This window comes from Peromyscus californicus, unplaced genomic scaffold, assembly GCF_007827085.1.
Source record: "Peromyscus californicus insignis strain IS unplaced genomic scaffold, ASM782708v3 Scaffold_17__1_contigs__length_78620276, whole genome shotgun sequence".
NCBI lineage: Eukaryota > Metazoa > Chordata > Mammalia > Rodentia > Cricetidae > Peromyscus > Peromyscus californicus.
The window spans coordinates 31,769,488-31,788,132 of NW_026294469.1; the positions used below are offsets into that span (position 1 = coordinate 31,769,488).

At 39.4% G+C, this 18,645-nt stretch overlaps 1 protein-coding gene across 3 annotated transcripts in view; it reads left to right on the forward strand.

Moving 5' to 3' along the window:
- Positions 1–18,105, forward strand: part of Rbm27 (RNA binding motif protein 27) — a 73,188-nt gene extending 55,083 nt beyond the window's left edge. For 2 of the 3 annotated variants that reach the window (XM_052742094.1, XM_052742095.1), the window contains 4 exons: positions 2,348–2,452; positions 2,559–2,747; positions 9,229–9,339; positions 10,853–18,105. In XM_052742094.1, the coding sequence (XP_052598054.1) occupies positions 2,348–2,452; positions 2,559–2,747; positions 9,229–9,339; positions 10,853–10,936 (489 nt within the window). In that variant the 3' untranslated portion in view covers positions 10,937–18,105. The remainder of the gene's footprint in view (positions 1–2,347; positions 2,453–2,558; positions 2,748–9,228; positions 9,340–10,852) is intronic. The other variant, XM_052742096.1, reaches the window with a different exon arrangement.
- Positions 18,106–18,645: the final 540 nt, after the last annotated feature.

Below are 18,645 nucleotides of genomic sequence, written 5' to 3' on the forward strand. Positions count from 1 at the left end.
CACTGTGTGGCCAAGGATAACCTTGGGCATCGGCTCCTTTTGCCTCCGCTTCAGCATCATTGACATGTGTCACGGCACCCAGTGTGGGACCTGAACTAGGGCCTTGTGTATGTCAGGCAAGTGCACTCTGAGCTACACTCCCAGCACACAGATCTCTATTTAAATGGAGTTTGTAGTCCTTTGTGTTGAAGGAGAAATTGATAAAATATAAGAAGGAAAAAGCTATTTCCTATTTTCAGCTATGCTGTGATCTCTTACTAATTGAATGTAGCCATTGATTTTGCAAGAGTAAAGATTTAACACACTAATTAAAAGAATAATCAGGTCTATTTCCTGGGAATGCTGGAATGGACCTGGCCAGAGTCCATCAACATGGCCAGTATTTAATTAAAGCTTGCTTCAAATTTGGCTTTAAAAACAAAAAAGGAATCAGAAATTCTGGATCCAGCTAAACCTATTTTTATTAACCTGTCCATTTTCTCACCCTAGAGAGCACTTGCTTTGCACAGAGGTTTCATTGTATCATAGCTCTGTATTAGGATTGTTTCAGGTTACTTTCAGCCCTTGAAGAAATGGGAATAAACTTATTATGTATATCTGTATACTTTTATATAAAAACATATACAGTATATTTGAAATTATACTTCTTTTATTAATTTAAGAATAAATTACTGGGACTGGGTGGCAGAGGCTTAAGCCTTTAATCCCAGCACTCGGGAGGCAGAGCCAGGTGGATCTCTGTGAGTTTGAGGCCAGCTTGATCTACAGAGTGAGATCTAGGACAGGCACCAAAACTACACAGAGAAACCCTGTCTCGAAAACCCAAAAACCAAAAAAAAAAGAAAAAATTCCTGGGCTGCTGAGATGGTTCAATGTTTGTTCAGAGCCTGAGGACCTAACTTCATTCACAGGCCCACAAGGTGGAAGGAGAATACTGAGTCCCACAAGTTGTACTTTTCACTTCCACATGTTCACTGTGTCACGTGCACACACTAAATATGGGGGTTTGTGTGTTCGTTTTTGTTTGGAAAGGCTAAATCTTAAATCAGGATTTCTTTTTAAAGCTGGATATAGAGAAACACTGTACTTCTAGTACTGGGAGCAGAAGCAAGAAGAGATGTTCACAGCCAGTCTCAGCTGTGTAGTGAGTTCCAGGCCAGCTTGTGTTACATAGACTCTGTCTTTAAAAAAAGATTCCTTTTTAAAAGCCAGGCATGATGACACGTATTTCTTAAAATGGGGAAAGGGACATTGAAAAATATAGTCCAGGAGCCGGAAAGGTGGCTCATTGGTTAAGAGCACTTGCTGCTCTTAAGGAGGACCCAGCTTTGGTTCTCAGTACCCACATGATGGCTTACAACCATCTGCAATTCTAGTTACAAGGGATCCAGTGCGCTCTCTCTCTCTCTCTCTCTCTCTCTCTCTCTCTCTCTCTCTCCCCCCCCCTCTCTCCTCCTCCTCCTCTTTCCCTCTCCCTCCTCTCCCCTCTCTTCCCCTCCCTCTCCTTATGAGGGTGCCTGCCTGCCTACACCCTCACCCCCTTTCTGTGAAAGAAGGTCTTTGGATGTTACTCAGGTTGGTCTCAAACTTGTAGACTTTAGTGATCCTTTCAACTCAGCCTTCTAATTATTTTAAATGGGACTGTAGGCGTGTGTTACCATATCCAGCCAGATGTGCCCTTTGCAAATTACAGGGGGCTAGAGAAACAGCAGTGGTTAAGAATGAATACTGTTCTTCCAGAGGACCCAAGTTTGGTTCCCAGCAGCCACATCGAGTGGCTTTCAGCTGCCTCTTCCAGGGAATCTGACACTCTCTTCTGGCCTCCTTGAGCATTGTGCACACCACACACAGATACGCACACAGATATACACAATAAAAAATAAAGAGCATGTGAGGGGCAAATCTTCCATAGCTACCTGAAGACCTGTACAATTTTATATTTTATCTAATTAATTAATTTGTTTTAAGACAGGGTTCCACTCTGTAACCTGGGATGGCTCTGATTTGAGGCATGCTTGCCTTAACTTCTGATTCCTGGGATTACAGGTGTGAGCCACACTCCTGGTCCTGTGTAAAGCTGATAAATACGTGCTCTATCTGGTCTCTGTTTGATCAGTTGTGTTTCATTATGGTGCTTGGGTAGCCCTTACACTTGCTGTCCAGCAGAGTCATTGTGCTGCCTGTGTTTGCAGAGTTATGTCTGTGAAGGTTCACTTCCTCAGAGCACCCATGTCTTTTCTGTCTTGTTTTTTCAGAGAAGCATGCTATTGTGTAGCTGTAATGCTCTGAATAAGATCTTAGTGTTTATAAACCTGAAGTCTCCCTCTTCACTGTTAACTTTTCCCAGGCCCAGAAGGAGCTACTAGACACTGAACTGGACCTCCACAAGAGGCTCTCTTCAGGGGAAGACACAACAGAATTACGCAAAAAGCTCAGTCAGTTACAAGTTGAGGTGAGATTTAACCTATATAACACCTCAAAAAAGAGATTTTTCTCTTTATTTACTTATGAAGGGATAATCTAACAATGTGCATTACCTTCTGTTTCTTGTTATTTAGGCTGCAAGATTAGGTATTTTACCTGTGGGGCGAGGAAAGGCTATGTCCTCTCAAGGTCGAGGAAGAGGACGAGGTCGAGGAAGAGGGAGGGGCTCACTAAATCACATGGTGGTGGACCACCGCCCCAAAGCACTCACAGTTGGAGGATTCATTGAGGAGGAAAAGGACGAATTGCTTCAGCATTTCTCAGTAAGTTTTTCATGGAACTCATGCTCACTCTAAAAACAATGCACTCAGCACTTTATTTGCTATAATCTATAAATATCAAGTGATTTCTAGGTTAGAAATCTTAGTTGTTAAAACTTGGACCTTACCAAATTTTTATTAATGTATTTTTAAAGGTCAGGAGGTATGCTCTGAAATTCCCTAATAATCTATGAAAACACATTTGTAGTGGGATAATGTTCCAAAGCCAGATTTGATTTTAGATTATTTCAGTTTACCAGGTATTTCTAGGCAACAAATTAATCTGGAATGGAGACAAAGCTCAAATTACTGAGGTAGTAAGCATGTTTACTCTATATACAGTGTTGAGACAGATGTTGCTACAGGCAAATAAACATGCACAGTATATTCTCTTCCCAGCCATTCATTAACTCATTTGGTAGACATTTCTGAATTAGAGTTTCATAAATGGGTTTATGTAATGTTAAATTACTATCAGTATAAAAAACAAGTGAAATATATAGTAACATCTTTTTTAAAGTTTTAGACAGGGTCTCAAGTACTCCAGGTTGTCCTCAGACCTCTGTGTGTAAGCAAGGATAACCTTGAATTTCTGATCCTCTTGCTTACATCTTGCAAATGTTTATTTAAATTACAGGCATGTATACACCACCACGCCTGGTTATAGGTAGTGCCAGGGAGGAGTGCTTCCTAGGCAAGCACTGTCCAGGTTGAGCCTCATCCCCAGTCTCCTGTGAAATTCTTTTCTTCAGATGAAAAGTCAAATCTTAAACTGATCACACAGGTGATAAGTACCAGAGCCAAGATAGCCAGGTTCCCCAGTCCTAGGCAACTTAATCACATTATTTATTTATTTATTTATTTATTTATTTATTTGGGGGTGTGGGTGATTGTACCACGACAAGCATGTGGAGATCAGAGAACAACTTTTGGGAGTTTCTCTCTTCTATCTTGTGGGTCCCAGGAATCAGACTGGGGTTATCAGGCCTGCTGAGCCATTTCACTGACCCCCTCCCCCCGCCAGAGCCAGACATCTTATTTGAGAAAAATATTTCCAGCCCTATTCTGTGTTAAAGATGGTGAGGCAGATCATGATGAGGAAGGCCTCACTCAAATGAAAATGTACATAGGTGGTGCTGGGGAGATAGTTCAGTTGGTAGAAAACATAAAGAACTGAGTCTAGATCCCCATCAGACATGTAAATCTAGGCCAGCATCTTATACCTATAATTCCAGTGCTGGGGCAGCAGAGACAAGCCCTGAGGCTTGCTGACTAGTCAGGATAGCCTGTTGTTGAACTCAGGGTACAGTGAGGCTCCTATCTCAGAAAAGTAGGAAAACGTATCAGGAAAGATACCAGTGTCAGCCTCAGTCCTCCACAAGCAATTTCACATCTGAACACATACAGAACCACCAAAACTAAACATACCACTTATAATATACAGTCTGGGGTATCTATAACAACGTAGGGACAATAGAACATTATAGGATGTGTCAAAAGTTGGCAGACTTTGGGCCTAGAGAGATGGCTCAGCAATTAAGAGCATTTCCTGCCTCCCCTCTGGGATGGTGGTTAAGACAAGTTCTCTCTACATAGCTCAGGTTATCCTAGAACTCACTGTGTAGACCAGGCTGGCCTCAAACACAGAAACCCACCCTCCTCTTCCTCCCAAGTGCTGGAATTAGGTGTGTGGCACCACTGCTGGCGGAAAGGCTTATTCTTGAAGAGGGCTCAAGTTCAGTTTCCAGCTCCTGTGTCGAGTAGCTCACAACTACTTCTTCTTCTGCCCCCCTCAGGCACCTGTAGACACAAGGCATACACTCACAGACCTCCACACACATACACATGAATAAAAAAAAATCTTTTTTAAAGGTAGGTAGACTTTTTCTGTAAACAGTCAAGTTGTGAAATATTATATAGGGTTTTGTGGCCCCCAAATGGTCTCTGTCATGTTTTCTTTTCTCCTTTCTCTTTCCTGTACTTTCTTTTCCTTTCTTCTGGTTCTCTTCTGTTCCCCTCCTCTCCCTTTTGGTCATTTTGCTTTTCCTGTGTATTTACATGCTTTCTTGCCTTGTAGGCCTTGCAGTTTATTTAGAGCATCTTCGGTCCAGACTAGCCTCTCAAAGCTTTCTGTGTAGCCAAGACTTACCTAGATCTCCTGTTCATCCTGCCTCCTAGTGCTAGGCTTATGGGTGTACAACACCAAACTGGCTTTGTTTGATTTTTGAGACTGGGTTCCACTCTATAGCTCATGCTAGCCTAGAACTCACAATATCGCTTAAGCTTGTTTCAAACTCATGAAATCAGCCTCAGCATCCTAAATGATGAAACCTGTACCTGGTCTCCTTTTTGTCCTTTTAATAACCATTTTAATAAAGTACAAACTATTTTTAGTTCATAGGCCATCAGAAGTAGAGTGCTGAGTGAGATACAGTGGTGTGTCCTATTGTCCTCGCATTTAGGAGCTAAGGCAAAAGGATCACTTGAGTCCAAGACGTGAGGTCTAGAAAACAGAATCCCATCTCTTAAGAAACAAAATCAGTGGTGGTGGTGCACACCTTTAATCCCAGCACTCGGGAGGCAGAGGCAGGCAGATCTCAGAGTTCAAGGCCAATCTAGTCTATAGAGTGAGATCCAGGACAGCCAGGGCTGTTGCACAGAGAAAAACTGTCCCGAAAAACCAAAAATAAAAACAAGAAAACAAAATCAGACTTCTCTGTTACATGTGGTTTGAGAACTGTAGTTTGCAGAGCTCTGGCATATGTTATTTTATTACTTTAAATATTAAGTGTAAGACATGTTTACATTAAGTGTAAACATTAAGTGTAAGTGTAAGTCCTTAAGTATGAAATATTGTCATATATGAATAGAACTTTATACATTTAAGAATCAAAATCAATGAGTTCAGGAAAAGCTTTTTAAAAAGAATATATTCTTTATGTCACAGAGATCTGAGGACAGTAAAGATCTGTTTTTGTTGGTGCTGCTTTTTTTGTAAAGATTTATGTGTGTAATTGTATACGTGTGTGTGTGTGTGTGTGTGTGTGTGTGTGTGTGTGTGTGTGTGTGCATGAATGTACATGTATGCAGATGCCCAACAAGGCCAGAAGAGGGTATTACATCCCCTGGAGCTGTAGTTACAAATGGCTGTGAAGATGCTGGGAACTGAAAGGGATCCTCTGGAAGAGCAGCAAGTGCTTTTAACCTCTGAGCAGTCTCTCTTGCCCTTTGGGTTTGTTGTTGTTGTTGTTTTTGTTGTTGTTGTTGTTTTTGAGATGGAGTGCTATATAATTCAAGGTGGCTTCAAGCTTACTACGTCACCAAGGCCTGCCTTGAATTAATGATCCTCTTGTCTCTATTGACCAAGTGCTGGGATTCTAGAATGTGCCACCATGATTGGCTGATGCTAAAGAGGTTTATGAAGAATTCTCATTAAGGATTTAAAGTTTAATCCTGAAGTCCTAGAGTCTTGTTTAAAGAGCACAAACAGGACAGGTACTTTTACACTCTCCTTCATCCCTTCTTGAAGAGATTTGGTGAGTGCATTATGGAAAATGGTTTTCCTAAGTGTTGGACTGCACAGAGGAATTTTTCAAGGAGTGGACACTACTAAGTTGTCCGTTGTTATTTTGAGGCAGGCTCTCACTCTATTGCTTTGGCTGGCCTGGCATACAATATGTAGATTAGTCTGGCCTCAAATTCAGAGCTCTGTCTGCTTCTGTCTTCCAAGAGCTGGGATCATAGATGTGTACCACCATTCCTGGCTCTAACCATAAAATTTTTAATTGTATAGTGTGGTTTATTTGTTGTACTCAGTGATGGAGGGTGTGGTACTTGGATTTTTTTTCTCCTTTCTTGATTACAAAATAACATATACTTGCCTAAAGATGCATCTGGCTGCCAAGTAACATACTTTGAAAATGTAAACTGTCTTTGAGTATGAGGTATATATGTATGTGTATATTCCTGTGTTTGCACATGTGTGTACATGCCTGTGGAAGCTAGAGGTTGACATTAACTGTTCTTTTCTCTGTCACTTTCCATTTTACTTTTTGAGACATGGTTTCTCATTGAAATTTGGAGCTTATTGTTGTAGCTAGACTGGCTGGCCAGCATGCCCCAGGCATCTGCCTGTCTCTGCCCTTGTTTCCTCCCCAACACTGGGGTTGCAGATGCTCTCTGCTGCTCCTAGTTTTTATGTAGCTGCTAGGGATATGAACTTGGGTCACCATGATTAGTGACATGGCAAGAACTTTAACCACCAAGCCATTTCCTCAGCCTCTATTTTCCTCCCTCTTACCGTCTCAAAAGTTTACATTTAGTTGTCTTGTGTATGTGATGTGTGTGGGCACACATGCTACTGTGCGTGTGTGGAGCTCAGAGGAAGGCTTTCAGGAGTTGGTTCTCCTTCTAGCATGTGGACTGAACTCACATTGTCTTACTTGGCAGTAAGCACCTTTACCTGCTGAGCCATCTCGCCCACCCTCTATTTTCTTTCCATTCAAGAATCTTTAGGGAGATTTTAGCATCACTTGAACACACAAGCTCCTACTCTATTTCTCTTCTACTTTCCTGCTATGTTGAGTGGTGGCTATCTTTTCCTCAGGCTGCCAGAATGTCTGCAACAACACAAACACCACAGCTTCCAACAAGAATGTCCAGAGGCAAAAAGGAGGGTGTGTTTCTTATGCCAGTTTTTAAAATGCCATCGTCTTCCCAACAAACTTTCTTAACTCTCCCATCCTGACTCACACCCAGTGGTATGCTTTCATGTCTTAGCCATAAGTATCTCTCTCTCTCTCTCTCTCTCTCTCTCTCTCTCTCTCTCTCTCTCTCTCTCTCTCTCACACACACACACACACACACACACACACACACACACACACATCTGAATTGATCTTTTCTGAGGGGAACCAGTTACTGTGATTAACTTAAACTACTCTTGAGTTGCCCTCTGAGCAGAATTGCCCTCAGATTCTGTTAACATGGAGAAAAGTTAAAGTTGTTGATCATGGAGCAGTATCTTTCATGGTGTTCACTGAAGAAAACTTAGATATCTGAAATATAGAAGGAAGTAAACAGCACCAACCTCAGATACCTTAGAATCTTGTGTGGGGAGTGGGGGGCTGCTTATGCCACGACACACCCATGTACTAGGAGGTCAACAGATAAACTGTGGGAGCTGGTTCTCAGGGATCAAAGACGTTATCAAGCTTGTGGGATGAATGCTTTAACTCATTAAGCCACCTTAGACTTTTGTTATTAATTTAACTTTGTTTTCCTAAAACATATGTATGTATATCATTTAAGTCTAGAAATGGTTGGGCAGTGGTGGCGCATGCCTTTAATCCCAGCACTCGGGAGGCAGAGCCAGGCAGATCTCTGTGAGTTTGAGGCCAACCTGGTCTACAGTGTGAGTTCCAGGGAAGGAGCAAAGCTACACAGAGAAACCCTGTCTCGAAAAACAAAAACAAAACAAAACGAAATAAGTCTAGAAATGTAGTTTAGTGGCACAGTGCTTGCATATAGTGGTACATAGCATGTGCAAAACCTGGGTTCATTCTTTTCTCTATATAAAGAAATAAGTAAATAAATAAAATGTCTTCATGGACATTTGCTGAGAAGTATTTAGAAAGTAGTCCTGAGGAAAACACTTAGGGGTTAGGGATATAACTCTGTGGTGGACCCTTGCATATTGTGTGCAAGACCCTGGGTTCAACCCACAATGATACCCGAAAAAGAGAAAAGAAAGAAAGAGAAGTTTTACCGTGAGTTGGGACTATGTGACTTTTTCTTTTCTTTTTGACCAGATCTCATTCTGTAGTTCAGACCCTTTCTGGAACTCAGAATGTAGCCAGGCTGAACTTGAAGTAATCCTTTCTCAGCCTCCATGGTGCTGGGATTATAGGTATTAGACACCAAGCCCAGCTCTAATTAACATTTGTTGAATATAAAGATAGGCAGTTCTGAGCACTTGAGAAAAGAGAGTGAGCATCATGGCACACATCTGTAATACGAGTGCTTGGGAAGCTGTGGCAGGAGTTTGAGTTCCAAATCAACCTGGGCTCTGTCAAGGCCCCATCTCTGGAAAAGAAGGTTGGGGGATGGTGTGTGTGTGTGTGTGTGTGTGTTTGTGTGGCTCTGAAGAGCTTTATCAGGCATAACTGAAAAATGCATTGCAGTGACTGACATGAGATGATTCATCTCAGAAATTACAGGATTTGAAGGTTTTATGTATAAATATCAAAGTCACGAGGTCAGTCATTGAAGAAAGTATTTGTTACCCTCATCCTGCCTTGCACAGTAGAGTGACTGTAACACAGCAGGGTTAAGGCACCAGACCTAGCGGTGCCTTGATCAATGGGCCCCGCCTTAACAGATCATGTTCCCTCAGACCATTACACTTTTTCAATAGCACAGTGTTTGGAGAAATCCTTAGGAAATAGGAGTGCATACTTACGTGTTCTTTTAAAATACACTTTAGGCTGCAAACCAAGGGTCAAAATTCAAAGACCGTCGGCTACAGATATCATGGCACAAGCCCAAGGTACCATCTATATCTACTGAGACTGAGGAAGAAGAAGTCAAAGAAGAGGTAAATTCAACCATTAAAATAAGATTTGAATTCCAGTACTTCCTCTCTGTTTTTCTTTATATCAAATACTGTACATTTAAAAATAGACACCTACTTTTCTTTTATTCAGTTAGTTAAAACCAGTCTAGAAGTAGTAGTCTCTTAAAATATCAGAAGTAATTTTGTATTTTTGTATTCTAATTAGTTTATTATAGAGAACATTGAGCCCACAATGTAAATTACTTCTGATTCTATAATCTTTTTATTTTTTTATTTTATTTTATTTTTAATAATTTATTTTTATTTTATGTTCATTGGTGTTTCACCTGCATGTATGTCTGTGTAAGGGTGTCAGAAGGCCTGGAACTGTAGTTACAGACAGTTGTGAGCTGCCATGTGGGTGCTGGGAATTGAACCTGGGTCTTCTGGAAGAGCAGTCACTGCTTTCAACCACTGAGCCATCTTTCCAGGCCCCTAATCTTGCTTTTTTAAAAGAATCAAGTTTTTCTAGTTAATGAAGTATGTTCTGACTATATGGACAAGTTTATATAACAAAAACAGGAGTGTTCCCAGGTTAGGAAGAAAGTAAGTCTTCCATGCTGGTGATGTTTGTAGATATTCCCATTTTGTGTCAGATTTTAGATTTTTATATAAGATGTAGAATGTCATGTCATGGAGAGAAAGCTAGCATATCTACTCACAAATCAATGATAGATAGCCCAGGAAAAACTGGAAAAGTTGCTGATTTTCCTCATTTTTGTTAATGGAGTAAAATCAGTTTTAATTATTTTTTATAATTGGCAGTGTGTGTGTGTGTGTGTGTGTGTGTGTGTGTGTGTGTGTATACAACACACATATATTGACTAACTCTTTCTAAATATCCACTTAATAGTTTGTTTTATTCTTTTGCTTTTTGAGACAGGATTTTACCCTGTGCCCAGGCTACCTTCAAACTCACAAAATGCTGCCTCAGTCTCCTGAGTGCTATTATAGGCGTGTACTGAGATGGCTGACTTCCACATAGCATTTTATTTTCTTAGTGTTATTGGAATGGAAATCTCCTATTAATGTTTTCAATATAAACAGAGGATAAATAGTAATATCCATTTTTAAGGTGTATTCTGGGATATGGGGAGGAGAAATGGGTTAGAAGGTACAAAATCACAGCCAGATAGGAAACAAAGGCTCTAGTATTCTGTTAGAGAATTAGCCACATTATATTGACAGATCTCCGTGTTGTGTTGCATAATTCAAGGTCACTATTAAGAATGTTGAATGTTTCCATTACAAAGAAACAAACGTCTTTGTTGTATCTGAGTTGATCATTTGTTTAAATGTGGCAAGATACCACACTATTCTCCATATTAAAAGATTGGGGTTGTTGGTTGGTTGGTAGTTTTGTTTGTTGCCCTGAAAATAAACTACTTGTATATTTTTGTAAATCTGACCTGCATTTTAAGCTAGTCTGCTTATCAGGTGGCTGTTTGACTTTGCATTTGTGCACAGCTAAGCAGTTGTACTCTTCTTTCTTTAGGAAACAGAAACCTCAGATTTGTTTTTGCATGATGATGATGATGAAGACGAAGATGAATATGAGTCTCGTTCGTGGCGAAGATGAAATTTGATGCGAGCTGTGTAATTTTTAGAAATATTGTTTAGAAGAACAACTTTTTAAAATTATTTAAAGAAGTCAATGAGCCAAAAATTTTTTTTATTTTTCTCTTCAACACAGTAGGTTTAAGGACAGCAAGTTGCTATTCCAACACATCTCATAATTGTCTGAGATATCAGATCACCAAAGGCCATGACTTTGTGCAGTTGTGAAGATCCGCAGGAGTGACCGGATTCTCTAGAACCTTACTTTCCACACCATCTGTTTCTGCTCTTGGTGCTGGATTACAATGTAAAGACAGGGTGTTCAGAAAGTTTATTTTGGATTATAAATCTGCTGATAAAAATTTCATTAAATGTCAAAATCGCCTGGAATCTCTTAACTCTTAGCTATTATGGATGGGTCGTCAGACAGTAGAAGATATTCCTAATTTAAATACCCTTTTCTTTCAAGGATGAGCTTGGAAGAAAAGTAAATTTTTTTTTTTTTTTTTACTATGAAAGAGCCCACTTTACAATAGTCTTTCGGAGTTTATGTGCAGCAGTACCTCAGTGAAACTACCATCTCCGTCACAGATGCTGCAGAGCGCTGTAGCTGCCTCTGTGGTCCTCTGCCTCTCCTCACACTCGCTCCGGGGCTTCTGCACTCATCCTTCCTTGCTTTGATAAGTGGTGAGCATCGCTTCAGTTGGTCTTCTCTCTCTTTTTTTTTTTTTTTTTAATAATTTTCAGTTTGCCTTTTATCCCTTCATTCATTCCCCTTATTATTCCTCATCCCTTTTAATTAATAGGCCTAACTTTTTAAATAAGTGATTGAGTTGGGCAATCAAGAATCAGTCATCAGAAAAAGGTTTAAACCAGCACCTTTATAAGTAAGTTACCTTTTGATAAAAATAAAGGCAGAATTTTAGGGGAAAGAGTTACTCGCTTCCCTCCCTTTTTGAAGCTTCAGCGTAGTTCTAGTTACACAAACGGGTTAAAGATATCTGAAGTTCTTTTCCTAAATTGTAACCATGATGGAGAGGTGCTGAGGTGGGGGTTAGGAGTCTGCATATGCTAGTAATAAATGAGATTCTAACTTGACATTGATCAGATGACCTTATATTTTCATAATTTTATAGATGTTGCTGTCCATGAACATACGCATACTTTAGTAGGCAGTTTCCTTTACTGTGTGCTTTTTTACTGTACACTGTACAGAGTATCTGTTAGGTAAAATATACGTGTAAATTTATGTCCTTGTGTTCTGAATGTTAGATGGAAAAGCAGAGGAGCAACACTACGCTGTACTGACTACTGGGGAAATGAAATGATTACTGTACATAGGATGTCACTTTTTCAAGGAGATACACATCTGTGTTTTTATAATATGTGTGGTGTGAAATTTGAAACTTCCTGTTGGCTGCAGAAGGTTCTTGGTGATCACTAACTGTGTCAGGGTTTTGTTCCCTGAGGTAAAGACTGTTTCTTAAAATAGAAATAGTTCACTCAGAAACCTAAAACCATTAGGACTCTAGATTTACATAGTGACAAGAAGTTAGATCCCACCTTCTGATCATCTTTTTTCTCTTCATATTGTCTTGGAATGACGTGTCAAACATCAGGATCCTTTTTAAGTTTGTGTAGTTTTCCCTTTGTAGTGGGACTTCCTCTCCAGGTTATTTTTTTCTGCTAACACCGGGGCTGAAGTGAGCCCACAAAGAAGGAACACGTTAGAACAGGGAACCTGCAGTAAGCATCTTGCTCCTTACTTCTCCATCATCTCTAATGAAATTTTCTTGATGTCTGTGGCTCAGTCAGTATATATTTGGAAAGATTCATTGTGGTGAATATTTTGAGTCCTGACCATTTAAACGTGATAGAGGGAACAAAGGATTTATATATTTTTTGTACAAAGTTTTTTCTTAAACTGTATAATTTTGTAAATAATTTGTTTGGGTTTTTTTTTCTTTTGTGTACTAAAACTACCAGCGTATAGATTTCAATAAGAATTGTTGTATTTTTGTATTTGGAAACTGAAAATAACAGTAAATTAGTGAAGCCGTAAGAAAGTCTCCATAGACTGACATTCAGCAGAATGAGATTCCTTTTCATATGATTTTTTTTTAACCTTAAAATTGACATCTTTATACACTCACTAGAGAGAGTTGAGGATTTGTTTGGCTTTTTAGTTATTGGGGGCAGAGGATGAAAGAGAAAGGTGCTAATGTGAAGAATAGATCATTTTTCAGTAAGGTTTTTGGTCCTTAGTACAGAACTTGGGTTTTCAGTATTCCTAAATAACTAAAATTCTTTTCCAATGTGTTTCACTCAAAAATGAATTATAAAATAGAGATTAATTATACTAAGGTTAGCATAAATTAGCTGAATATGTGTATGTGTATATCTCTCCCCTTTACCCCCATCCACCAATCTCCGACTGTTAGAATTCCACACCATGACCTGTTTTCTTGGCATCTTTGTTTATAGAGATAACATTTAGCATTTGAGGCAAATTCTGCTGTTCCTAGTATGTGCTCCATGTAGCCAGTGACTAGGTCAGTCAAATTTACTAGATTTCTGCCCAAACCTAAAAAGGTAACCCCAAGGAATACGAAATTCTTCTCAGTTTCTTCTTGAAGCATTGGGAAAATGTCACCAGCTGAGACATTGGGAAACAGTCCTTTTATAGTGAAAAAGATCTGTGGTGATGGATGATTATTTCAAAAAGAAAAAAATCATGTGAAAAGGAATAGTGTTTCCTCTTGATGTATAGTATGCCTGTATTATAGTTTTTACAAGATTGTGAACTTGTGTAATAGTATATAGGAGATATTGTTGGATTTCTAACTGTTTATACATTTAAATTCATATATGTAATGTTTGTTTTATCGATTACAATCTGAATTTCTAAGAAGCATGTTGACTTTTGCAATAAAGATGCAATATGGAATGGTTCACAATTGGGGGGAAAAAAGAAAAAAAGATGAAAATATTACAAATTTAAAAGAATCTGGAAAATTTATGAACCATTCCAAAAATTATAACAATCACTAAAAGAGCTGTAATTCTGGCTTGTTCTGGAAAGAAAGAAATGTGAATGTGAGCTTGCTTGTGAGCCTGAATGAGTAGTGGATATTCGTGAATGCTTTATGTACATGAGAGACTGTTGCTTAATATGAAGTTGGATTCAGATCCACTGGTTTAAATATTGAACGGAATTATTCCTTCAGCAAGGTAGTCTGGACCACAGAGGAGCATGGCAGCATATGCCTGGTGTCCCTGCATGGGAGTCTCACCAGAGAGTCCCAAAGTGAAGTCCTAGTTCAGAAAAAGAGAGAGGGAGGAAGACTGGGAGAAAAATATGCCAGTTCAGCTAATAAGTAACTTTAGAAAAAGAAAGAAAGATTGACTGATTTTATTTTATGTGTGTGGGTGTTCTGTCTGTAAGTATGTCTGTATACCACATGTGTTTATTACCTACAGAGGTCAGCAGGGGGTGTCGGAGCCCCTGGAACTGGAGGATAATTGTTAGCTGCCATGGTGGGTGCTGAGGGTCCTCTGGAAGTACTACTGTACCATCTCTCCAGCTCCCTGATTAACCTTTCATAATCATGTTTTTGGGTTGTGAATAAGTTTATATCTTGAAACAAAACACAAGCAATTTAACAAAGACATTTATTTTAGTACTAAAGACGTTCAATATGCCTACCAACAGTAGGAAGGATATTTAGACTAGGAGAAAGAAAAGGGCCCTTCAGAGAAGATGGATCACAGACGTATCAGGGAGCACCAGGATTCCATGGTGAGAAAGAGTACAGGAAGTATGTTACTTGGACACCTATTAATTTGTAAGTTGATATTATAAAATACCCCTCCAAGTGACTATGCCTTCTCTAAGAATGTTTTTTTTTCTTCAAGAAAATACTGAAAAATGGTCCATTCTATTCTCACCCTTTTCAGAAAATTAGAAGAATGTCTATATAATTTGACTGGCAAAGGAGGTGCCTGTTAACATTTGTTTTGATTAGATCATAGATGATCCCATGCGTATGTGTCCAAATTGTATGTGTCCAAAAGGAACACCGTTTTTTGCTAAAGTGGAGCTCTGGTTAGCAAAAATTACTGGTTTTATTGATGTTTTTTGTTGTTTATTCCTGATTCTGATGTAAATTATACTAAGGCAAAAAAAAAAAAAAAAAAAAAAAAAAAAAGGATCAGTTTTAGGTTATGAGCCCCAGATAAGACCTAGTCAGAATTTAGTTATAGTAGACATGATCCTGGAGTGTGTGTCCAGGTTGGTTTACAGTAGAGCACATTGGATCACATTAATTTCAGGGCAGACCTGCACATTTTATATTTTCTAACTTTAGGAGCTAACCATCATTGGCTCAGACTAACACTGCTATTATATGTGTTAAAAATCACTTTCACCTCTGATAAATTGATATAACTAAGAGTTGGTGTTTCAAAGGATCATCTGCCATGTGGCCTCTTACCTGCTTACCTGCCTTGGGTTAACCAAACCTTCCCAGCAGTCTGAGACAGGTGACTTGATACAGTCACAGTTAAGGTCAAAATAGTGTTTATTTTTAAGATTTTTTTTTTGTCATGGAAGTTGTTTGGTAGTCTAAGATAAACGTGTAAAACGTTGCTTTTATGTTTATGTCAGATTCTGTGTGGGTGTTTTTTACTCAAAAAAAATTTTTTTTTTTTTTAGCAATTTTAGCTTTGCTAATATCTCATAAAACATTGTGACTTCTTCATTCACCCCCAGACCGCTGCTGAGAGATGCCGATAACATTTCAGTTAAATAATAGCAAGGACTAATCTGGACCTTGCCATATTAGTTTGTTCCTCAAGGAGGAATGAGGCTGCTCATAGGCTGTTTTTAGTTCGTAGGCTACATGCTGTCCATCTGTAAACGTGTATCTGAGTAAAGTTAGATTTCAGTCTCTGAACTACCACCTCCCCTCCAACTAGAGTTACTTGCCGTGGGATTTGGTTATTAGAACCTGCAGGGGGCTCCAAAGGGCAAAACTTAGGTGTGAAACAGTGGCGGCCTTCACAGCAACCCAGACCTGTGTTCTCCAATGTGAGCTTCTCTTAGTGCACATCAAACAGAAGTTCACAAGTACTTACTGTGCAGAGCGCACATGCTTCTATATTAGACAAAACTTTATGTCTGAACTCCCCTTGGGCTCTCCAGTGGTAGTTTGGAAAACGAGTGTATTGGGTTACAGGATGAACTGCATCTCTAAATACCTTCTCACTGTGACACCATCAGTACCATTTTAAATACTACATGATGTATTTTTTTCGCTTGGAAAAAAATTCTAGGGTCCAGAGCTGACCTTCAGCCTAAAAGGTGAAAGGGGTCGGTTGCATAAGCTTCTTGGTGCTGTCACCTGAAAGGTATTTTTTAATCCTGGGCTTTAAAAGCAGGCTCTTCTGTGAGCCAAAACAAACCTGCCCCCCTCACCCCGCAAAAGCACCTTGTAAGGACCTCTGGGCCATTACTGTCCTTCTGTTTGCACCCTTCTCTTGAGATGCATTACAGTCCACTGGACTTGGCACTGCTGCTTAGGTAGTTGAAGTCACTGCAGGAGTTATTTACATATATCATATGTATATGTATGTGCATATGAGAGCTGCTCGACACGACTGTGTGTTTAAATATGATAAATAAATTATTTTTCTTTGGATTTAATTTCGTACTTAATTTAGAGTTTATCTTAGCCGTCAACGAGTTTTTATATTTGTGATAAAATTATACACATTCTGACATTGTGCAGTGGGATTCTACTTCAAACAGTTGCTTTTAAGTATAAGAATTACAATAGATAAACCGATATATTAAAAATAATCATTCATTTTTCCCCCTCTCTTTTTAACATCTGAGTATTTACTCTTTGTTTCTCACTTGAATTCTTTTTTGCCTATTAAAACTTAATTTTTCCCATTAATTATCCGGTAATACTGTTCAGAATCATGAGAGGAGGTGACATTTCAGTTCATGCACAGAGTATACTCGGTGAATGGGGTCCATTGGGTCTGTGTGGTAGACTCAGCACTAATGGTATTGCAAGCTTCTTGCACAACTCTTGTTTATAAACCTCTTGTCCATGTGCCAGTCATACTCCGTAGGCAATCAGGTCACACTTCCTTATGCTGCCATGGTACCGTGGCAATATTTTTTGCTACTTTAAAACTTTTTGGAGCTGGGTGGCAGTGGTGCATGCCTCTAATCCCAGCACTTGGGAGGCAGAGCCCGGCGGATCTCTGAGTTTGAGGCCAGCCTGGTCTACAGAGCGAGATCTAGGACAGGCACCAAAACTACACAGAGAAACCCTGTCTCGAAAATTTTTTGGATGACTAGTTTTGAATGCAGACTGTGACTCAGGGCAGAGCAGTTGCCTGCTTTCTATGCCCACAACTGTTGGGGAAGAAACGAAACGCTTATGTCCTTGCTTTTAGTCTTGAAAATTCAGTTTGGGAAAGGGATAAGAGGCTTCCCCAAGGCCACACACCCCGGAGTACAGGGACCAGGATTTGAACACAGGTCTGTCTCCAGAGCTCATGTCCTTGACTTTTGCACTCTGCTGCTTCCAATACAGTGGGATGCTGCAAGTCTGTGGGATGTCACTGATCTTTATTACTGTCAAATACTGTCATCTTACCTCCCGTCTCATATGCCTCAGACTGGAACCAAGCTTCCCCAGGGGACACCACCATACTTTTAGATAGCGTATTTGGAACCAGGGAAAGCAGTGTTTATTCATGCTAATTTGTGGAGAAACAGTTTAAAGTAATCAGTTTCTGTGACCTTTGCAGTGTACAGCCAGCCAATTTGATACATTTTACAATAATTTGGCTATATCATAACCTGTTTATTTTATTTCCAATCTTATCTTAATATTTTTCCTGTGGCAAACTGAGTTATGATAATCTCACAGTATTTCTCTATTGCTTCTCTGTGTTTTTCAATATTTCTGGTGCCTTCGTTTAACCTTGGCATTTAGAAAATCATGTTGCGCATAAATGAGTTGACATGCTTTATTGTTGTTTTCATATAGTATACTGAATTTTCTGGACAGAAAGTGCTGAGAATAGCAGTGTTCATTTGTAGTTATGTTTATACCTTTTTTTTTTTTTAAAGAACAATCTTACTGAATTAAAAGCAATAGTCACATCGTGGTTCTGTTTATAACTATTTGCCTTTATATGCTCAGCTTTATTTTAGAACTACTATTTTAAAACCTTGAGGATTTCTACTTTTCACTATTCTGGCCACTAAACAATGTTTACTGAGTAGTAATTTTTATGGTATAATTGTCAACTGAAAGAAAAAAAGAAAGTGCAATCAGCTGTGAGGGGGAGAAGACTTTTAGTTTTTGATAGCACTTGAGAAAACTAGACCTGACCTAACTGGCCCAATGAAAAGTATTTTTCTTCAGAAGTGTTTGTGTGTGTGTATGTGTGTGTGTGTGTGTGTGTGTGTGTGTGTGTGTGTGTGCGCACATGTGCTTGTGAGTGCATGCACATGGGTGTGCTCGCGTGTGGCTGCCAGAAGTAGATGGCAGGCGTTGTTTTGTATTCCATCCCTTCCATTTTTGATGGCAAGTGTCTCCCTGTATTGCATCCCATCTCATTTTTCAAGACAGGATCTTTCATCAAAACTGGAGCTCACCGATTTGGCAACACCAACTACCAACAAGCTCCAGGGATACCCCTGCC